At 38.7% G+C, this 23,348-nt stretch overlaps 1 protein-coding gene across 1 annotated transcript in view; it reads right to left on the reverse strand.

The window, feature by feature from the left end:
• The window catches only part of ARID5B (AT rich interactive domain 5B (MRF1-like)), a 177,254-nt gene that overhangs the window by 83,067 nt on the left and 70,839 nt on the right, over positions 1-23,348 (reverse strand). The window contains exon 4 of the mRNA XM_012657534.1: positions 7,065-7,295. Within this exon, the coding sequence (XP_012512988.1) occupies positions 7,065-7,295 (231 nt within the window). The remainder of the gene's footprint in view (positions 1-7,064; positions 7,296-23,348) is intronic.

Here is a 23,348-nt window from a genome sequence, read left to right on the forward strand (position 1 = left end):
GCACAGGGACTTAAACAGTACTTAGTACATAATAGGTGTCTAGCAGACACTGGTTAAATGAATGAATGAATGAATGACCGTGTGTCAGCCACTGTACTAGGACCTAAGCATCCCCAAACAGTCTCACCTACAACCCAAGGAACTTAAATCAATCTAGTTCTCCTGACAGGATAGAATAAAGGGGATTGTAGAGAATCTTCATTACCAAGAGGATTTTAAAAATCTAGCATATATAGACTTATTCTGAACCTCATTTCCCCACCCCTGACCAGCACTTTTGCCTGTGATTTTTTAGTGATCTGGCTCTTTCCTGTGGTGTGTATGTGTATTTCTTAATTGATAAAAAGATCTCTTTCACCCTAGAGAGGAATATGTTGATCTTGCTAATGTAGTGGGATATAACTTTCTTGCTTTTCTGGGTGAAATGCTAGGTGAAATATTAGCCAAGATAGACACAAATCCTTTCTTCTGGGGTGAACAAGAGTTTATTGTACCCATGAGTCCAAATAGTTTTTAATAACCCATTGAGTCCACTCAGCAACAAAAGGGGTCCAGAGTTATTTTTAAATCTCCTTTCAAGTTCCAAAAATAGAAAAGAAATCCATTAATCCTACTCATTCCATATATTGTGACTCTGCAAATTAATTTACCGTAGCAACATAAAAATTCTTTTTCTAAATCTCCAAGAGAGATGGTATCCCAGCTTCCAAGGCCTCTGCCTATATGGAAAGGAGGCCTTCTCTCCTTTCATCCTACTGTCTTGGAAGCTGAGCCCATATGTTAATCATTCCACGTACCATGGAGCACATCCAATACACCTCTATCAGCCCATTGAGTTGGGCTTGGTTCGCTATGTTGTATGATGACATTAACATTCTTTCTGTCCCCACTTTGGCAGCACATGCAACAAGGAAAAGATACCAAGAGTGACTTAGTGCGACTGTTCTCCAACAATAAACAAAACCTCTAGAAAACTTCCAAGACAAAGCAGTCCTCCAAGTGAGGTCTCTGAAGGTTAAGGTCGTCTGCATAAACAGTGATATATAAGAAACACACCTCCTTTCCCATTCAGCTCAATTAAAGAAAAAAGTCTGCCTTGTTATCATTTGGGAGATCAGTGGGCACCGTGGGCAGGCAGGGAACGCGTGAATGTGGACAGGGGCCAGGAACACAGCCATTTGATCATCAAAATCCATTGTGACCATGAAACCTACTTTGGCAAGGAAAAAAAATGTTTACTCACTTACAAATTCCCATGATCCTTAACAAAACAACTGCCTTTCTTTTCATTTCCAGCAAAACATGTGATATGTCCTTTATGCTTCAAAATAATTTCATATGTCCTGAGTTCTCTTTCATAAAAATTCAAGGTTTTGTCCCCTCATCTGTTCTCTCTCTCCCTCTGCATTTTTCTTTCCTTTGGTCTAGAATGTCATTATTTCAGGAAAAACGGGAATAGAAAGTTCAGTGCAGAGATAGAAAAGCTTCTTTAAAACATATTGTAAAAAGTAGAAGACTTTTCTTTTTGAGTAAGGCCCCAGCAAGATCCCAAGAGCCTTATGGAATTGGGTCCCTTTATTATGCAAAGAGAAAGATAGTTTTTGGATGAATACAAGTTGTCCAAGACCGAAGGTTCTAATAGACACAGTAAAGAATTTCTGTTTATCAAGAGGATTTTTTTTTTTAATCAATGAATACAGACTTATTCTGAGTCCAGTAAGTTGGCTGTTATCACCTGATTTTACAGATGGGGCAAGTGAGGGACCTCATGTTCTAGCCCAGAGGTAAAGAGAATGCGATTATGGAGCCTGATTTAACCCGGGCTATTTGCCTGTAGGCCGAGCACTCTTTTTACTACACCCTGCTGTCCTCCTCTCAGGCCCGCAGCAGAGTGTGTTTTAATACTGTCATAGCCAACTTCTCTTCCCTGAAGATCAGTGTTCATGGTGTCTACACATGGACCAAACACATGATGACAGGCCATCTCATCTCTTTTCTTTCCAGGGGAATTACCACATCCTCCCTTTTACCCCATCCCGTTCCCTGGTCAGGAAACACACACACACACACACACACACACACACACACGCACATGCACACGCACACGCACAGACATGCACACACTGCAACTGCCAAAAAACTTAGAAACATGACTTGGACTTCTTATGCCTCTTTGCAATTCAAAACTCAGACCAAAATAAACCATACCTCTTTTTTTTAAGTCAACCGTATCTTAATCCATTTAGTCCAACACACCTTTAGGAACTGATTTCATCTCACTTACGTATATTGAGCCGCCTTCCATCTCTCTGATGGAAGCCAGTGCCTCAAAGTTATCCATTTATCTACTGTACTGCACGTGCCCCTGTTTGGATTTAGCTGTCAACACTTCACACATGTGAAATCAATCTATGTGATATTAACGTAAACACTGTGCATTACAAAGTGGTGGACACCTTATTGTTCTAACAACAAAAATAGGCAAAAACGTTTGCCTGTGTGTGTTTTCTCCACGGCACAGATAATAAGACAATATAAATGACGGTATGCATTTTACAAGAGAGGAATCATATTATAAAAAAAGGTAAAAGCAAAGTAGGGGGTTGTCGGAAAATGCCTGATGTTAGGATGTTCTAACAGCACGGAGAGGGCAGGAATTACGCACAGGGTAAAGATTTGTATGAAGAAAATTACCATTCGCGTTCCTTTCCCCTCGTTGGTATTACAATCTCCTTTCCTAATTGCAAGTGTAATACAATGAGTTTTCATAATGCTTTAATGGGGTGTCTGTTGCTTTAGTTTTAAAATAGTCAATTCTCTTGTGCTAAGAAAAGAGCACATTGCCTTCAAGAGCTGTGTAACTGACAAAATGGAAGAATTTGGGTAGGATGTCAAGGCTGAAGCTTTTCAATCACCTACCATTAATATGATTCAATTTATGCTTATGTCATAGGTTTAGACATTGCACAGTGCTGTAAGTGAGGAAGGGACCTGAATAAAATACAGTGAAGAAAGCAGATGGCATGCTATCAAAACCCTTCAAGCCTAAAATAACCTTTTCCAAATAAGGAGGATAGTTAATTAAAACCAGGATATATTTACTCTATTCTGAATATCTCAATGTAAATAAAAATCAAAATGACACTACTGTAATGTTGGACTAAATGATGAAATTTCATCTATTCTATTTTTCTTTAATAGTTTCTAATCAAACTTTTCATTAAATAGCTTCATAAAATTCCACAGAGAGTTTATTTACAGGGACTCATAGATTTAAAAGCCTTACTTTTATTGTTCAATTAAACTTGTTATTCAGTGGACAACATTAAAACAGCAGGGAAGGGGAGGTGTCTGGGCAGTTGGGCGAGGTCGGACCACAGAGCAAAGTCTATTTTCAGAGATGAATCCGGGGAATTTAGGTTAAGTTATATGGTGCACAGAGAAAACGTGGGGGTCATATTGATTCAAGAAGGAAAGTCAATTCCAGGTTTAAAGCCACTGCCTGGGTTCTTCCTAGGCCTAACCCACTGATTTACATCCATGTTCCACTGGTAGAAAGGACATCAGGCCAGTTATAAAACCCACCCAAAGGGTAGTGCCTAAGGGCAGAATAAACCTAAGGGATATCAACAGTTGATCCAGGGGAAAAGAAGCCATGACCTAATATGGAGAGTCAGCACATGCATTTTAAACAATCGTGCCCTTTCTGACAGTTTTCTAATTACCTGCTCCCTATCTTTTAAAAGCAGATCAAGGCCAGGCATGGTGGCTCATGCCTGTAATTCTAGTACTCTGGGAAGCCAAGGTGGGAGGGTCGCTTGAGGCCAGGAGTTTGAGACCAGCCTGGGTAATACAGAGAGACCCCATCTCTGCCAAAAATTAAAAAATTATCTGGGCATGGTATGTGCCTGTGGTCCCAGCTACTCAGCAGGCTAAGGCAGGAGGATGGCTTGAGCCCAGGAGTTTAGGCTGCAGTGAGCTACGATGACACTACTGCACTCCAGCCTGGCAGCAGAATGAGACACTGTCTCAAAAAAAACAAAAAACCAAAAAAACAAAAAACAAAACCACCAAAAAACAAAACAAAACAAAAACAGATCAAGTCCTGCCTTTTTCATGAGGCTTTCCCTGACCCCTCACCCTGACTGCCATCTCCAACCACCGCGCACCCCACCCTCCCAGCTCACTGCTAAATTCCTACCAAACTTGCTTTCTGTAACACTCACCAAATATTATACTTAATCATTGACTTTCCTGTAACATTAGTTCACCTTTCAGGTGCGTTAATCCTGTCTTCCCCAATCAGATTTTTAAATCCTCAAAACAAGCAAGGACTATGTTTTATTTATCTTCTAAACACCCCCGTCCCACCCTCCCTCCACAATCCCATTTAATAGAAGAAAGCAAAAAGTATATTAGTTAATAAAATAAACATTTTTCAATCATAGGAAAGCAGACACTGTCCTTTTGAGAAGGACCTTGGAGGTATTTTACGACAATTTATGAATTTCATGTGTCAAAGGTGTAGCTGCTAAACGCTATAAAGTCTTTGCCATCAGCTCCACCATCCATCCACCTGGTGATATGGCTAATAAAATTTGATTTTTACAGCTAGGCATACTGTTACCTAAATTACATTTGACCAATTACTGAAGTCACCAAACGTGTGGTACAGAATATATACTGTGTAGAAAATTCATCTGTGGGCCCCCTGGCACTCTCCGTAATCTAACAGAAGTGTTTCAGTCATCTGGCAGTGTTTAATATTAGGAACATTTGTTTAATGCTAGTCACTAATTAAATTTATGTTCTTCCACCAACTGTTAGCTGGTTGGAGAAACCCACTGCCACATTTTAACAAACACTTTAGAGGGGTGCTTTCTAGAAATTCAGATGTGTGACCAAAAGTGGGAGGCTGGGTGAGGGATGTTGGTGAAAGTACTCAAATCGGATCAAAAGAAGCTTTTCTGCTCATTCATTAACACGAAATACTCTAAGAAGTACAAACTAGTTGAAGGACAAACAACTTAAAAAAAAATCTAATATTCTAATTATTAAACTAGCCATCTAGAAGCTCTTTAAAGGTACCTTTATTCCAAAAGAAAACTTCCACTTTAAGAGGCTGGAGAAAAAAAACAGTGTTAAAATTAGCTATACCAGAAGAAAGTTCAGGAAAACATTCAAAAGTCAGATGCTTGTGTTTGTGAGAACATTTAAAACTAATTTAGTAACTCTTAACAACCATTGTGATCCCTGTTGAATTGGAACTTCTTTCTATTACCAATTCTAGATGCAACAGCTTTGAAACTCAATGACTAATAACTCTTAAATTAGCCAAAAAGGTTAAAACATTTTTTTTTCATTATGTTACATTGTGAAACTCTAATTTTGAATACTCTTACATGAGGGAAAGCACTCTTACAGTTTTAGTCTGTGTCAGGAAATTAGAGACCTCCGGAGCAGCAAGGAGGACGCAGGGTTTGAGAGTTGGGCGTATGGGAGAGAAACTCAAACACAAGTATTGAAAAAGGGAAGATTTACAAATGCTGATCTGAAAAGAGAGGGTATTTAAAAATATGTATTGCACCCATTTTTCTACTTAAATTAAAAGGTTATTTCAATATTATAAACATGACAATAACTATGTCTTTGAAGAAGGGAAAACATAACTTGTACAAATACTAGTACCCTCTTACAGATTGACAGTCATTTGATAAGTTAGAGTTGTGAAAGACATCTGGAAAAACAATTTATAAGGAAAAAAATGTCACGGCCTTTAGAATCCAATGCACTTAGATCTTTTTGTTCCCCTTCCTCTCTCTTTTTCCTTCCTTCTTGGATCATCATATCCCTTCCCCTCATCCTCACCACTCCTATGACCACACGTCTACTTACAAAATCCCTCCAGTAGCAGCAACAGGGTTACTGGAGTCAGGAAGAATCACATTTGAGAGGCCACAGTGGACTCCCCAAACCATGCTGAGGTCTGCAGTGTTTAATTAGAATAATTTCAATCTGAATAATCCATGACTTGGGTTCCTTGGGGAAATATTAGCCAACAAAATCAGGGGATGTTTCAGCTCCAAGCGACCTTAAGCCAGGTACCCAGGAAGGATTCAGCAGGGCTCAGTCATCCCAGTGGTCACTCTACAGTGGTGATTCTGAGAGAAGGGGTAGGGTGTGGGTGGCAGATGTTTATGCCCCTGTAAGCATAGGAATTCTATAGAGTACAGGAATTCTCTATACTTACAGAAGGGGAACAAGTATAATTTGATAAAGCTCCCTAGGGTATTCTGACATCCCTGTCCAGGCTGTTGAGAACCACTGATAAGATCCAATCTCTTCAACAAGCAGATGAGAAAATGAAGATGTTACAGAACAACTATCTTGGCTTGCCTCCCAGCATTCACTGCACCATGCAAGGTTTCCCCAACTGATCATGTGCTATATTCTCCTCTGTCTATAGAAACACAGGACGAGTCAACTAGGTAGAGATGCAGATATGTGTGCACATATCTATCTAACAACCATCTATCTTGGGTGGGCACAGTATATGTATGTTTGCGTGTACAAAAAAAATTCAGGGACATGGGTATCCATTATCTATCTATCCATCTATCTACCTAACCTACCTACCTATCTCTTTATCCACCTTATGGTCCTGAAGTGGTTCCAACTGGCGCATTTTTACAGTACCTTATAACACTGCAAAAGGAGTGATCAGTTAAACAACAACAACAAAAAAATCTGAATAGCCAAAACCTTTTGAGTGAGAACTGACGTGAAAGCTTTCTGTCCTAAAGTCCAATGTGACGGTCGACCAAGCAACTTCAGACTCTCTATTGGACAACAAATTCTAAATAATAATCTCTTCCTTGTGGTAAACAGAGGCTGCCAAGGAAGCAGTGACACCTCATGCCGAAACAGTGTAGGGCGTAGGGGGACAGCGTGGCAGGTGCAGCTGGCGGACTCCAGCCTCCTCTGCCATCACCCTCTCTTCTCAAGAACTGAAATTGACCAGGCACAGACGCGCAAGTATCAGGTAGGAAGAAAAAAAGACTCACCAAACTCATCGCATATACTCTCGTTTTCTATGAGAGTCGGGTGGTCAAAGGTGTCCCGACAGTACAGGATCTGAGGGTTCCTGCTGACCACTGCGATGCCGCCCAGGGCTAATGCAAACTGGTCCGTTAGAATGGAAGACGGCTTATCCTGGATGCGTTTCAGCATCGAGCGGTACCGGCAGTACTGGGGGTAGCTGAGAACTATCACGTTCGTTTCTTCCTCGTCCTCCCCTAGACAAACGAGAAAACACTTCCATTACCCTCTTTGGTCACACAGAGAACTTCCATGGCCATGGCATAATTTCAATAATCACTTCTGGTTTGGGACTACAGATGCAGTCTTCACCAGTACTCTCAGGCCAGCCAGTCCATCCTTGTCACAGTCTAGGGGCCATCAGCATCCCGCCCCCAGCCGGCCCCACCTCACCCATCCAGCCCCACAGAAAACCTCAGGCTGCCCATAGAGCCCCTTTGTGAAAAAAAGAAAGAGTGAGATGGCCCTGTAGACATATTAAGCAATGTCTGTGTCACTGGCAAGCAGCAGAACCAAAAATCTGTTTTGAAAGAAAATGACATATTTTGTAAGCATTAAAGTCATCATCGTAGGGAAAAAGCAGAATTTTGTTGAGCTTCTTTATAATTATTTCTACAGTTTGGTGTCGTTCTTATATTGGATTCTACAGGTGATCCCCGATTTACAATGGTTCCGTTTGAGATTTTTAACTTACGATGGTGCAAAAGCCTTACGCGCTCAGTAGACTTCCAATTTTGAAGTTTGAGATTTTCCACGGCTGGCGATAGATGCTCTCTTGCGATGCTGGTCAGCGACAGTGAGCCATCAGCCACACTCTATAGTGCACCATGTGGCCACCTGATTTTGCCCAGTGATGGGCTAAGGTAGGCTAGGCTAAGCTATGATGTTTGGTACGTTAGGGGTATTAAATACATTTTCAACTTATGATGGTTTTGTTGGATGAAACCCCAAGGGGCATCTGCATAATCTTTGCAGGTCTTGGGGCCTCTGAAAAGGTCATCTGGCCCCAGAGAGATGTCCATGGGTCTAAATAGCATTACCATCTGCTGGGGGTCATTAGTGCTATTCAGCAAATATTTCCTGTTGTCTTTATGGGCTTGTGGAAAGACTGTGCTTCCACTCTCTTGGAGTCCAGTAGCCATAGCCTTGTGATTCGTTTTGGCCAATGAATTATGACTGGAGTGGGTGGCCACTTTAAGAGCCTATTGACCACAATTTCTCTTTGCCTTTGTTCTGGCCATCTGCAATGTTTCAGATAGCATCTATTCTGGTAGCCTGGGTCTTGGGAGCAGAACCCCTGGTTTATCCAAAGGTGACATGTAACATAAGCAGAAAATAGAGCTCTGTTGTTTTAAGCAACTGGGATTTTAGGGCCATTTGTTATTGCAGCATGATCTATCCCAACTTGATTGATACATCCACCTTGTCGACCCTCCCCATGCCCATACCCCCTGTCTTTTAATGTTCCTCAAATCCATCTGGTAGCTTGGCACATCTCAGAGAACCATGCCGAGAGCTCTCCCCAAGAATCCTTATGAGAGAGTTCCATCAGAACCAACTAACTCAGGAGAACATTTCAGCAGATTTAGTGAAGCTTCCTCTTACAGTGATCTTAGTGCTTATTTACACCTCACTATATTTTGTGCTCATTTATAAAAGCCAGATTTTGCATGGATGAAGCCTTCCTTCATCTTAAGCTAGAGAAATGGCAAACACCCCCTTTAGGTAGCCCTGCTGCCCGAACAACATTAAGCTGAATTTAGGCTCCATGACCCAGTTTGCTGTTACTCTACAACACCACCATCAGAGCGGTTGTGAGCAATTCTCAGACTTGTCACTTGCTTATCCAAAGAGAAAACACTCAATATTTCAAGCCCTTACCATGCTGCAGGGAATTGCACAAGACAGTTGTTAAGGATACTGACATTATTATAGCCATCTGGTAACCAGTGGGACATGAATGAGCAAGGACAGAACATAATGATGGAACATAACTAGTACCAATGGAAGGTGTGCATGTGACCTTTTCAGATAGGAGGCCAATACCCAGATGTATTTCTAATTATGTTCGCTTAGTTCCTCAGGCTGGAGGCTCCTCTACGAATGGAGATGTTTAGCGGCTTACAAGATGACATCTTCTAACAGTGTTCATTTCTTAGACTCCTGCCTGGTTTGTGGGTAGCCACTTCATCAGCTGGCGCACTTAATTAAAAGGAAATATATTTACATTGAAGGCAAATCTCCGAATGAAAACAAGTTTTAAGATGCTTATGTATGTTCCGAGATACTCCAATCTGAGATTTTTACAGCAGACAAAACCATTAAGTTCACGCTTTGGGTTCAGATCTGTGCTTTTTATACAGTTAAAACACAAAAAGACTAAGTGGAAATATTCACCAAACATGGTCAGAACTCCAGAGTATCTAAGCATTATTTCACTCTGTATTATTATACTCTATTTGTCCAAAACACTGTGAATGGGACAGTGGGGTATAACCAGCAACTGCCAGGAGTTACTCCTTTTAGCATGTGTGGCACCTAGTACCACCTCCTTTCCATAGTAAACACTGTGCAAATACCTGTTGATTCCAAAATTCTATCTTGGTTGTGCCGTTGGCTTTCTGTGATGGGGGGAAAGTTGCACGAGTTTCTCCAGGTGTTCTTGAAATAATAATGAGAGACTAGTGCTTCTCAGGTTAAATGAATGTGAAAGAACAGTTGCTTCAGAGCTAGTTTCATGGAAAAAGATATGCCCTGGACTCTTGGGACCATTTCACTTCTTTCCTATCACTTCATTCTCCTTCTGTTTTTCTCTGACCATTTTTCATCATGATGCCATCTCTAACCTGTTCCTAATTCTCTGTTCTGGATGGAGTCAGCTCCCTGGCAATCTTCTGTGCTTAGAAATGGCCTCTTTTTTTCTCTCCATCTAACGTAGCACAAAACATTTATCCTTCTCTCCCTCATGCGGTTCCTAAAACACTAGCCAAGTCATGAATCCTTCTCCTTCTGTTGGAAGAAAAACGGCAAGTTCCCTCCACTCTCATGGAAACTAGTCCTACAACTGTCCACTCATTCTGGAGTGAATCAGATTTGGGACTGCCTGCATCAGAATCACATAGGGTGCTTCTACAAAGGCAGAATCCGGGTGCCATCAAGAACCACTGACTCAGAACCTTTAAGATTGAGGCATAGGAATTTACTCTGTTAACAAGCATCCCAGGTAGCTTATGCACACTAAACTTTGAAACCAGTAACTCTGATTCTGAGGTTAGCTTTTTGCATAGATTTATAGTAATACATTTAGTTTGAGCTTTGAAATATGAATATATTTAATATATATATTCAGTTGTCAGATATATATTTCTATTCTTCTTTTCTAACACACCTAGTACATAGGACAGAATACACCAAATTCCCTTCTCCTTTCTACTTTTTCAGGATTGTTTCAGGTATCACAGAACATAGCAAATGAAAAAAGCCCCCTTAACTAAAAATATGAGCAACTAAGTAAGGGGCTGTTTCCCTATTTAGAAAGCAGAGCAGATATTAATATTAACATAGATTATTATTAATATAGTAATATTGATTATTATTAATATATCAACATTGACATTGATTATTATTAATATATTAACATTAATATTAAAATTATTAATATATTAACATTGATTATTAATATATTAATATTATATTGTTATACAATATTGTTATACATTAATGTTTATATTATTGGTACTGATAATAAAACACTAAAATTTACTAAGGTCTTTCACATAATACATCTTTTTTGTTCCTCACAACAACCCTGTTAGTAACATTAGTACTTGTTACTATTCCCCAATTTAGTGATGGGAAATCTGAAGTTCCAACATATAAGTCATGAGTCCAAGATGTCAAAGAACTAAAAAGTGATGGATGTGATACTATAACCCAATATTTTAACTCCAAGTTTGATGAACTTTTCGTTATGACAAAATTCCTCAAAAAATAATAGTAACAATAATAATAATGATTTAATTAATTTACAATATTAGGGATGAGGATGGTGGCCTTTGATCGAGTGAAATATGAGACTTCTGTTTCAGGCAGAACTGTGGAATTTGACCAGTTATAAGCCAGAATTCTTCTACTCTGGTTTAGTTAGCTTGTTATTATTTTAAAGCACTGAAATCCCATTGTAACGATTTGACATTATTGGTACACCTTTCATGTATATCAGCTTGCTTTCTACTCTCTACCTATGTGACAGGAAACAGTGTCAACTCTTATGTTTTGCCAGCCTGGAACCTACTTCTCATTAACATTTCTCCACGCTAAGAAGCTAAAGGCACAGACAGGTGGGGCCTGGCTAATGTGCTGATGCTTGGGGAGGTCAAAACAGAAATGATGATAACTTTGATGCTTATGAACAGAAGCACCCATTTGGACCAGAATTTTCGCAGTGTTTGGAAAGAAGCAAATTTCCAACCTTGTAATTAGACATCCCCAGAGGAGGTGACTTTAATATTTACAAAACCGGAGAAAGCCCATGAGACCTTCAGGACTCCTACGAAAATTAACAAAGCATTCTAGATGAAGACCCAGAGTAAAGGTGGGACCTGGAAGAACCAGTAACTCAGTGAGGTCAAAGTTTCACTGAGTGAAGGCACCCTGAGTCTCTTCTTGGAAGTTTAGGTGACATGTTTATTTTGTTTCCTCTCAAGACAAAGTGTGGTCACTTTAATGTGAAAGGCATATGTAACAGAGCATAAAATCATGATTTGGGTAGAGCTTTCCAGATCTGGAATTCCATGCTCCTAGAACTGCCTCCTCAGCCTTTGCATTAAATTAACTTGCTTCTGATAACAGCTACGAAAATATTACACTGTTCAACAGCTGGCATGTTTTATTTTGCCTTAGTACACTGAGAAACAAACAAAGCCAAACAGTCCTTTCAAGAATTCTTATTTAAATTCCTCAGCTACTTCTTTCTTCCTTACCCATTTCATAGACACATAAGCAAACACTCCTATACAAAGTTACCCACGAAACAACGGCTGCCAACAAATGCCTTGTAGGATATTTTCCCCTTTCCAATTCATAATAGACCCAGCAGATAAGTCTAAGAATGAATAAAGAATGGATAAATTGCATATTTGTTGAGCAAAAGACAAACAAAGTGTTCCTGGAACAAGGATTTTCTTTCAACCTCACCCACATAGGAAAAGAAATCAAAGTACTACCCTAAGGAGTATTCTTCTAACACATTCTATTTGGTTGTAGTTGGTTGGGTTATATATACATTACTTGATTTTAGTCAACAGAAAATGATTAGCAATAAATTGCTGGTACCCAAGACTGAAATTTTAAACCATAATTATGATATTCTATTAAAATGTCATCCCATTCCTTAACTCGGCCCTACCAAAAAAAATGTGAATATGCCCATTTTAAAATGAAATATTCAAAGGGAATAAGAGACCCAAAATTTCTAAACCTCATTTCAACTTTAATAAAAAGAACTTTGCCTATTAAAAGTTAATACCTAAAGTACACTGCTTGTAATGCTCAACCAAAATTACTCTAATCCTGTGCTTATATCATAATTACACGTTTTGTTAACCTCTCTCAATGTCAATTTTTCACTTATTTATATATTTTCAAAGTCCAAAACAGAATTCCACAGAGAAACTGTAATTATAACGTGAGACTCCACCCAAGCTTTTCAAACAGTAACTGTATACCATTGCTTTAATCCTCAGAGTTGGGCTGGGGGTGGGGAAGAGGTGGGGGGGGAGAGGGTAAGAACAGGCATTCATTCTGAATAGCACGTTGCTCAAGTTGTCTTTGTACAAAGAGAGATGCATGAAATAGCAAACACAATGAATTAATGGAGCCTTGACTTTCAAATATCCATAATGCTATTTTTTTAAAAACAGATAATGGTGGCCAAATGCACAATGGCTGAAAACATAAATTCCGGAGGAGAAATTTGCTTTTATCTCTTACACAACAATTTAGAAATGTAACTTTCTTTTTCATTTTGGGGGAGGAGGAGAGGGTTGTTTCGGAAACATCACACTATTATGCTTACTGAAAACCACTATAATCTACTTCTAACATCAGTAAGCTTAAAAAAAAAAAATCTTTAAAAAAACCTTTGCACCAGGATTTTATAGAGCCTGGTGGAAAAAATATGCATGTTCCTTCCTGCACCTAATTACCTCAACTGAGAAATCTGCCAAGTATTTTGCCCTTTAGTTCTCTTAATCGTATTAGGGCAAATGTATTTGGATGCCAACAGAAACAAACATTTAAAGATTTTCACTTAAAAGATTCCAAATATGTATGAAGGCTGTTTGAGACACAATGTCCCTTGTGCTTCAAAGACAACATATAGTTTTCTTTCTTTTTTTAAAGTAAATATGAATTTGCTCATGTTATAAAACTTGATGTCTAGTTTTGAAACAATTTAAGTAAAATAATGTCAATATGAGAGGCTCTCACAATGATTTATGCTTCCTTCTGTTACTTTATTACATTAGACATTCTTTTCTCGAAGCTTTATACTTTTCACTGTTCTCCTAGCAACCAACCAACGGCAAAGCATCAACTTTATATACCTGGCACTATTCCAATTCTTACTACTATTGACAATTATATTGAAGTTTCCATTTAATTGCTGCTCTGTTGTGACACGAAATATTTGTCATAATTAGGCATTTCCTATTTTTCTGTCCATTTACTTTTGATTATTACTGAAAATGAAATTTTTTATTCCAGAAAACCTAAGCGTGAAAATCTACAGATAAGAGTACCTACAGCTGTTACTATCATTACCAACATTGTAACATGGAGTACAAAAAAAAAAAAAGAAAGAGAGAAAGAAAGAAAGAAAAAAAAAGAATATAATTTCTCGGAAGGTAATTTTCCTTTCAGTCTAAGTGCTCTTATTCATCTTGCAGTTACTCAATGATTTCCTGTTCTAATTACAGGACATTATACAGAAAGACGTTTGTAAAAGGAAAATGCAGCAGAGCATATGACTAAATAGCTTGAATTTGTTGAAAGTGTTTAAAATTCCAAAGTTGTACGTCAACTTTATCAATTTGTGGCTACAGCTCTGTGTAAATGTGTACTGTGTCCCACCATAGCTTTAAATATCTCTTAAGGCAATAAACTTAGTACCCAAAGTTAGTACACATCAAAAGGGAAAATAGATTTGCAGTTAAACTGATGTTCGAGAGTCGGGGTGGGGGAAGATCTGTTGGGTTTTTTTTGTGTGTGTTTTTTCCCCCTCATCAAAGCTGTTAAATTGGAGGCATGCCAAGGCAAGGAGTGGAAAATATTAATAATAAAAATAAATTAAATGCCTGATTAAAAGGGAGCAAGAACAAGATTCCATCCGGAATAGAAATGAAAATGCCACAAACTATTTCATAAAAACAAACTGTGACGTAAATTACACATCGGTATTGCACTATTGTGGTTATTTTGAGAAATGGTTTGTACTGTAAGTCAGCTGGTGCTGCCCCACCCTTAATGATTTGGTAATGCTCTACACAGTAAGCAAGTGGGGCAGCCCTGAGATTGCTGAGAGAGAAAACAGACCTAGCCATACAGAACCGGCAATAAAAAGATAATGTACTTTTAACATAACAGAACAAGGAGATTGGCTTGGCTTTATTAACTAAAAAAACTGCTCTAAATGGTCCCCAGCTTGCCATTTGTTTTGATAAATGGAAACAGAGATCTTCCCAGGACAGGCAACAAAAAACATCAGTGGAGAAGTTAAAAAAAGGAAAATGTGGGAAAATATATCAGTGTATGGTTGCAAATGGAATAAAGAATATTTCAAATGCAAAACCAAGGGTTTGAACCAGCTGTTTCCAAAAGCAACCACTTAAAATAGATGGACACACAAATATAAAAATATGTATTAAAATATCAATATCAGCTTTTCCCTTCCTGTTGCTTCATCATTCAGAAAAGAAAACAACACAAAGCTAAACTAAAACTAAACACTGCCATTACTCTGAGTAACAAATGAAACTAGTGGGACTCAAGCCAGCTACACCTCCAAGGTGGTCCCAAATGGCCACCGAATTCTAGAACACATTCAGGAGCCACTCTGGATTTCATCTTGAGAATTTTGCATCTTATTACCATATGACTCATCTCAGCCAAATTTAAATGTCACACAAAACAGGGCTTATGCAATAGGTACTGTATGTCTACTGGTGAGACCTCACAGCCAGACTGACCACATTTGAGGTGTGATATTCTATGCAGCCTGACCTACCTTAATGTGCCTCTTCTTCATAAGGCGTAACCTTTAAGCTATAGTTAGCCATTCACTTTTAGTATAAATGAGTTTCAGTATCTAAAGAAAAAAATATAAAGAACCCATATACATCAGGGAGTCAGGGCCTAGACAAAATTTTTTCTACTCTAAAATTATACTGAAATTTTTCTAAAAGATTAATGTGTTTGTTTATTCACTAGTGACTCAGATAAGGCCATTATTATATTGCATTTAAACTTATTTAAGCTCAAGCCTCTCTTGATTTATAAGGAGCTACCACTAGGACCCAATCAGCCCCTATGGTTACCATGACAAGGTTGCTATGAGAGAAAGAAATCTGACCATCATTGGCAGAACTGGCCTTAAAAATTGTAACAACTTCTGCTATATTTCTCCTGAGACTATCCACATGGCTTTTTATCTTTCAAGTTGTGTCTTACATCTGCCATCATTGCAAGAATCCCAATTCCATTGCTGCAGCAGCTGTATAAACCTTTGGCATTGGAGAGACCCTCCTGAACTCCAAGCTCATGAATAAACCTAATTAAGGTGTAATACTGGACAGATCAATAGCTAAATGATTAACTTCCACATATCAGTTTTTCAGCATGTAAGATCCAAATTTGGGCCTTAAACAAAATGACAAATCACTTCTTGTCGTGACTTTCACTGACATTGATTATTCCACAGACAGTCAACACTGATCAAGCTAAATCTTATAATTGCCAACACAGTTTATATCAGGAAAAAATGTACGTATGGAAAGCTAAACACTAAACAATGTACACATGTGTGTATGTCTGTGTGTATATATAATGATACCTCTACTTTCATTAAAACTGTGTGGCCCTTAAATAATTAAGTTAACATTTCAGGTCTTGTTAAGTTACAAAAAAATGAAGGTATGAAATAATATATTCAGCCCCATGTTTTTTGTTTAATAGATTTACTGAGATATAATTCACATACCATACAATTCATTCATTTAAAGTGTACAAGCTTTTAGTATATTCAGAGTTGTGTATCTCCCACTACGATCAAATTTAGAACATTTTCATTACCCCACAAAAGCCGAACGCTTCTGCCCCCATATCCCCACCCCTACCCCAGTCCTAGGTAACCGTTAATCTAATCTACTTTCTGTTTCTACAGATTTGCCTGTTCCGAATATGTAACATAAATGGGGTCATACATTATGTGGTCCTTTGTGACTAGCTTAGTTCACTTAGCATAACTCTTTCAAGGTTCATCCCGGTCGTAGCATATGTCAGAACTTCATTCTGTTCCATGACTGAACGTTCTATTGTATGTATATACTACATTTTTTAATCTGTTCATCTATTGATAGATACACGGGTTGTGTCCACTTTTTAGCTGAATAATTTTGCTATCAACATTTATGTGAAAAGTTTTTGTGTGCACATATGTTTTCATTTTTCTTGTGTAAACCCCTAGGAGTAGAATTTGCTGTGTCATATGGTAAGTCTATGTTTACTCTTTTGAGAAAAAGCCATATGATTTTCCAGAGTGGCTGCACCATTTTACATTCCCACCAGCAGTGTAGGAGGATTCTGATAGCTCTACATCCTCACCAGCACTTGTTACTGTTTGGGTTTTTTGATAGCCATCCTGGTGGATATGAAGTGGTATCTCATATTGTCTTACATAATACTTAAAAATAATTAACAGTGGATTCCTCTAGGTTGTGAGATTATCTACAATTCTTATTTCTCCATTGGTTGCCTTCCTTTTCATCCCTTCTTAAAGAAGGGAACATCTGGCAGATTTATGTGGAATTTTGAGGGACCCCAAATAGCCAAAACAATCTTGAAAAAGAACAAAATGAGAGGACTCACACTTTCCAGTTTCAAATTTTACTACAAAGCTACAGTATTAAAAGAATATGGTACTGGCATAAAGATAGACATATGTAACAATGGAATGGAATAGAGAGTTCAGAAAAAAAACCCTTGCATCCATGGTCAATTGATTTTTGACAAGGGTGCCAAGATCATTCAAGGGAGAAAGGACAGTCTTTTCAACAAATGGTAGTGGGAACGAATACCGGATATCCACAGGCAAAAGAATAAAGTTGGACCCTTACTTCACACCATATACAGAAATTAACTAAAAATGAATCAACAACCCAAATTTAAGAGCTAAAACTATAAAATTCTTAGAAGAAAATATAGGAAAAAATCTTTATATTATTTTCCAAAGGTTTCTTAAGCATGACACTAAAAGCACACACAACATCAAAAAGTAGATAACTGGACTTCATCAATATTACAATCTTTTGTGTACCAAAGGACACTATCAATAAAGTGAAAAAACAGACACATAATGGGAGAAAATATTTACATATCATACACATGATGAGGGGTTAACATCCAGAATATGTAAGGAACTCCTGCAACTCAATAACAAAAAGACAATCTTATTTTTAAAAGGCCAAGGACTTAGATAAATATTTTTGCAAAGAATAGATACAAATGACATGTGAGAAAATTCTCAACATCATTAGGGAAATGCAAATCAAAACTACAATGAGATACTATTTCACACGCAGTAGGATGACTATTATAAAAACAAAAACAAAAAGTACCAAGTGTTGGCAAGGATGTGGAGAAAGTGGAAAACGCTTGTGCATTGCTGGGGAGAATGTAAAATGGTGCATGGTGAAAGAGAGTCTGAAAGTTCCATAAGAAATAAATATAGAATTGCCAAATTACCCAGTAATTCCACTCCTAGGTGTATACTCAAAAGATTTAAAAACGAGAACTCAAATGGATATTTATACACAAATATTGATAGCAGTATTATCTCAATAGCCAAAAGGTGAAAACGATCCAAGTGTCCTTCAACAGAGGAAGAGATAAACAAAATTTGTTATATACATAATGGGATATTATTTAGCCATTTAAAGGAATGAAGTTCTGATACATGTTACAACATGAATGAACCCTGAAGACATTATGCTAAATGAAAAAAGTCAAACACAGAAGGACAAATATCATATTATTCCACTAATATGAGATACCTAAGGTAATTCATGGAGACAGAAAATAGAATAGAGTTTGCTAGGTGCTGTTGGGGCTGGGAAAGTTGGAAGGAATGGAGAGTTACTGTTTAACAGGTACAGAGTTTCTGTTTGGGATGATGAAAAAGTTCCGGAAATAGTGGTGATAGTTACACAATATTGCAAATGCACTTAATGTCACTGAATTGTACACTTAAAATGATTAAAATGATAAATTTTGTATTATGTCTATTTTACACAATAAAAAGGGGGAACATCTGGCCAGAGTTACAGTTTCTGTGTAGATGCATTCTTTGTTGTTTTTTGGAAGGAAAAGATGTGTCTCTCCACTCAGCAACTAGAATGTACCCTGGGGGGCATAGAATCAGTGTTCTAATTCCTTGCTATCCCTCCTAGACCTTTGATAATGTTAACAAACGTAACTGCCTAAAGACAGTGTTGCAATAAACACCTGAGCCGCCTATCAACGAATAAGAGCAGTCATGTCATTAGTTCACCCTGGGCTCTGCACAACAGTGCTTCCTAAAAGGCTGAAAGAATCTGGAGAAAGTAATCTGCTCAACATCACTGCAGTCATTGGCTGTCAGGCCTTTTAAGACAAAGGGTCATGAGTTTAGGCTGTCATCTCATTTTAGTGACTCTTTTTTTAAAAAAATAATCTTACCACTTGAAAAGTTTGTCCACTCCCTCAAAGTGTTCAGCTATCCCCCTGCAACTGCACCGACTGCTGGGAGCTCACATCTAAGGTGTCAACAGAGTGTTAGAGGTTGCATTGCTTTCCTTCACCTTGTCATGGGGCTTCTAGAGTGGCTCAACAAGGAAAGGAGGGCAGAGGCCTCTTTCTTCTATCAACAACTCATCTTAAATCAGTGGTCTTCAAACTGGTGAATTCCTACCATGTGGGTACAAGAAGACTTTTTGAGGGGAACCCACACAAGGATGGGACAGATGCTTGGGTACTCAGTACAGCCAATCTCCTTCTTCACCCATCCTCCACCCCTGGTCTTATTACAACCACTGAAGAGTCAAATCAAAATATTAGTTTCAGAGAAGCTTCCTTTATTGATATATCAAGACACCTCAAACCATAGGCTTTTTATCTTTCCTTTCTTGCACATATTTCTGTTAAATGGGAAGCTTAGCAGTCGAAAGAGAATACTTTGGTCTGTGTTAGGAAGCTCTGAATTTAGAAAAGCCAAACCAATAAAGGTTAATGATGCTGATCCCTTAAAATGTAGCTAGAATGCTCTGCAAGGCTACCAGATTTTTTGACATAAATTGTATAAATCTATGGATAAAAATTTCAGATGATTTATTTCAGAACTATTATGCTTTATTAAATACAGATTTTTAAATTTAAGATTTTCTCAAATCGTATATAATGTTTATTCTAACTATGGTTATTCACCATCTTACTTCATTCTATATCATGTTCAACATTTTTTAACCTATCAATAAAAAACTTATTCAAACTTATGATAAAAAAATCAGATATCCACTTAAAATTGGGCAAAGGAATATACAGATTTATTTTTTTTTCCAAAGATGTTTTAGAGCAGCACGATTAGATACAAACATAAGGTGAGCCAAATATGTAATTAACATTGAAAATGTGAAAAGAAAACAAGTAAACTAGTTTTAATAATCTATTTTATCTAACTCAATATATCCAAGATACTATTTCAATACACAATCAATAGAAAGAATTACTAGTAATATATTTTACTTAATTTTTTTTCATGCTAAGTTTTTAAAATATAGTGCATATTTTACATTTACATCATTTCTTTTTTTTTTTTTTTTTATTTGAGACAGAGTCTCACTGTGTTGCCCGGGCTAGAGTGCCGTGGCGTCATCCTCGCTCACAGCAACCTCAAACTCCTGGGCTCAAGCGATCCTCCTGCCTCAGCCTCCCGAGTAGCTGGGACTACAGGCATGCGCCACCATGCCCGGCTAATTTTTTTCTATATATTTTTAGTTGTCCAATTAATTTCTTTCTATTTTTCGTAGAGACGGGGTCTCGCTCTTGCTCAGGCTGGTTTCGAACTCCTGAGCTCAAACAATCCGCCCGCCTCGGCCTCCCAGAGAGCTAGGATTACAGGCGTGAGCCACCGCGCCCGGCCTACATCATTTCTTGATTGGACATGTCACACTGTAAAGGCCTAATAGCCACATGGGGGTAGTGGTCACCATACTGGGCAGCAGCATAGTTTGAGAGAGTCCCCTAGAAAAGAAATTTGAAAACCATTGTGTTAGACAACCCAGCCCTGAAGAGGCACCTGGCAGAAATGGAGTTGTTCTGGGTATATGGCACAGGCCTCAGGGTGCCTTTTAGTCTTGGACTCCAGGATCCAACCATCTTGAGAAAAGAGGTTCAGAAACATAACTGGGAGAAGAGGACAGAACAGGAGGGAAAACTCCAGAGTGACTGTCATTTCATTGTTTTGATACCCACAACCCCAACAAAGGCCAAAAGGTAGCAATAGGGTCATTTTAGGAAAGATCCTTGTTTGCCACCTTTGGTTCCTGGTAAATAATAAAAATCAATTCCAAGTAAAATAATACTAATAATAAAAATCTTCAACTATAAACCCTGGTAAGAGCCCTCTCCTCTGGGTTAAACCTATCCTCCTGTTGGAACTAGCTGTAAGTTCACCTGGTGCCATGTCCACAAACCATCTGCTGTTTTCTGTCACGATGCCAGCAGAGCATCAGTCGTTCAGAATGGGTATTTTTTTCTTTCTTTGTTCTAGTGTGTGCAACACTAAAAGTAGTTTAACATCTGAAGGAGATACTTACAACGCACTGGAAACTGAAACCACTATTCAATCTCACGGCAATGCAGTCATATAAAAACTCCAGCACCTTCTAATGTGCTTTCGCAGCACGCTGTAGAGGAACATCATTGAAAGCTGATGATACGGATATGCTCTGTTTTACTTCCTTTTTGTACAGTGTTAGGACTGAGTAAGCTGATGTAAGATAGCAGGAGGAGGAATCTGATTTATTCATATTTCCCATAACACTTATCATCTGCTGAAAGTCATTTCCACTGCAAATGTCTTCCTTTCTTCAATCCCTTATATCCAAACCTACTTCCCTTTTCACATAAAAGACACAATAAACAAATTGCTGGTGACTAATATATTAATTCCAGTTACAATTCTGTGGTTTCACACCACGAGTTACCAGTGCTACAGATTCCTGTGCTGAGTATCTCTTAGCTATATCTGTGTGATGGTTTATGTTTGCAAGGGGGTGGCAAACTGTGGGCCAAATCCAGCCCGATGCCTGCTTTTGTGAATAAAGTTTTATTGCAACACAGCCACGCCCATTCATTTACATACTGCACTCCAACGGCACAGTTACAGAGTTGTGTAGCTGCCACAGAGACCTTATGGGCCACAGATCTAAAATATTTACTATCTGACTCTGCTGACACTTGAATATATTATTGCTTCCAGAAATCTGCTAATTGGGATCATTCATATCAGTTTAATTCCTAAGATAAAGTCACTATACTTACTTGTTCACGTTGGGCTCCCCTTTCCAGACTCTGGGTTCTCTGCAGACCAGAAGCTAGTCTTTGGCGTGCCTGAAACCCTAACGCCCTGGAAACAAGTGAAGCAGGCAATAGACTTTTAATTAATGTTGATCTTTTTTCTGGTCATTCACTGTTTGGTATGCTCCTGTCCTAACCCTATCCATGGATCTGTTACCTATTCTCTCTGTGACCCCTGCAGCAATGTTTCCTCTGCTTCCTGTCCCTGAATGTCTCAACCACCTTTCTTGGTTCTTTTCACCCTAACCGCACCAGTGTAAGTCTTCCTTTGGTTCCCTTTGTTGAGCCTTGGGTTCCTAATCTATAAAAAGGACTTAAAAAATGGTGACTTCCTGGGAGGATACATGAGTTAAAAGGTTTCAAGGAGTTGGGTTAACCTAGGGCATAATAAACACTCCATAGGTATTTGCTATTATAATATTACTGCTTTGCAAGTCTTTTCCCAAAGTATGCCAAGGAATACTAGTTCCTTGGGGGAGAAGGGAGCACATGACCAAGTATTACATGGGAAAGGGCAAAACAGTATGGAAAACATTGAGTTTAACAAAAAGTTATGCAGACTGTGTCTTTGGAGCCTTGAACACGTGAAAGGACATTTTCATTCGCAAGAGGGAATATGCTGCCTTTCCATTTTAACATGAAGTCCTCTCCCTCCTGCTACCTCAACCCCCACCCCACCCTGCCATACACACTTTTTCGTCATTCATGGCTTACCTCAACAAGTAGTGTCTCTCTGATCACATTTTGGGGGTGTAACATGTACCCAAATGTTGATTACGGCGGTCGCCTCCCTCCCTTAAACTCCCCTTCTCTGCATACACACCCTGCTTAACACTGTATAATTACAAACAGTTTATTATGCATCGTGCAATCACTCGTCTATATAACACCTGAAAACTTATAAAGACTTTTCACATGATTAGATTCACTTACTCCTCCCAGAATCCCCCTTGGGTCTGTCAAGCATACCCCCATTTTATACATGAGGACATGGAAAGCTCAACGAGGTGACCAAGGTCATCCAGCCATTGCCCAGGGCCATCCAGCTAATGGCTGGGACAGGTCCTCTGACACTAAGTCCCACACTGTTCTCATCACACCCGGGCTGCCTTCTGCTTGACTCCAAACCTCTGAGAAAGACCCTGGCAGAGTCATGAGATTCCTGGTCGACTGACAGAGATGCTCAAGTGGGCTGGTGGCTTGAGAATCCTCGTGACTCTATGAACTAATGAGAAGCAAACTTCTGGTTTCAAGTTGTACTGTTAAAGGATCCCTTCCAGTCTCGTGTTCAAAACAGTCCCCCAAGTGAAGCTTGGTTTTGCCTTATTTGACAGATCATCTCAAAAAGAGATGACCATTGC

Source organism: Propithecus coquereli, unplaced genomic scaffold, assembly GCF_000956105.1.
Source record: "Propithecus coquereli isolate 6110/MARCELLA unplaced genomic scaffold, Pcoq_1.0 Scaffold115, whole genome shotgun sequence".
In the NCBI taxonomy this organism is placed as follows: domain Eukaryota; kingdom Metazoa; phylum Chordata; class Mammalia; order Primates; family Indriidae; genus Propithecus; species Propithecus coquereli.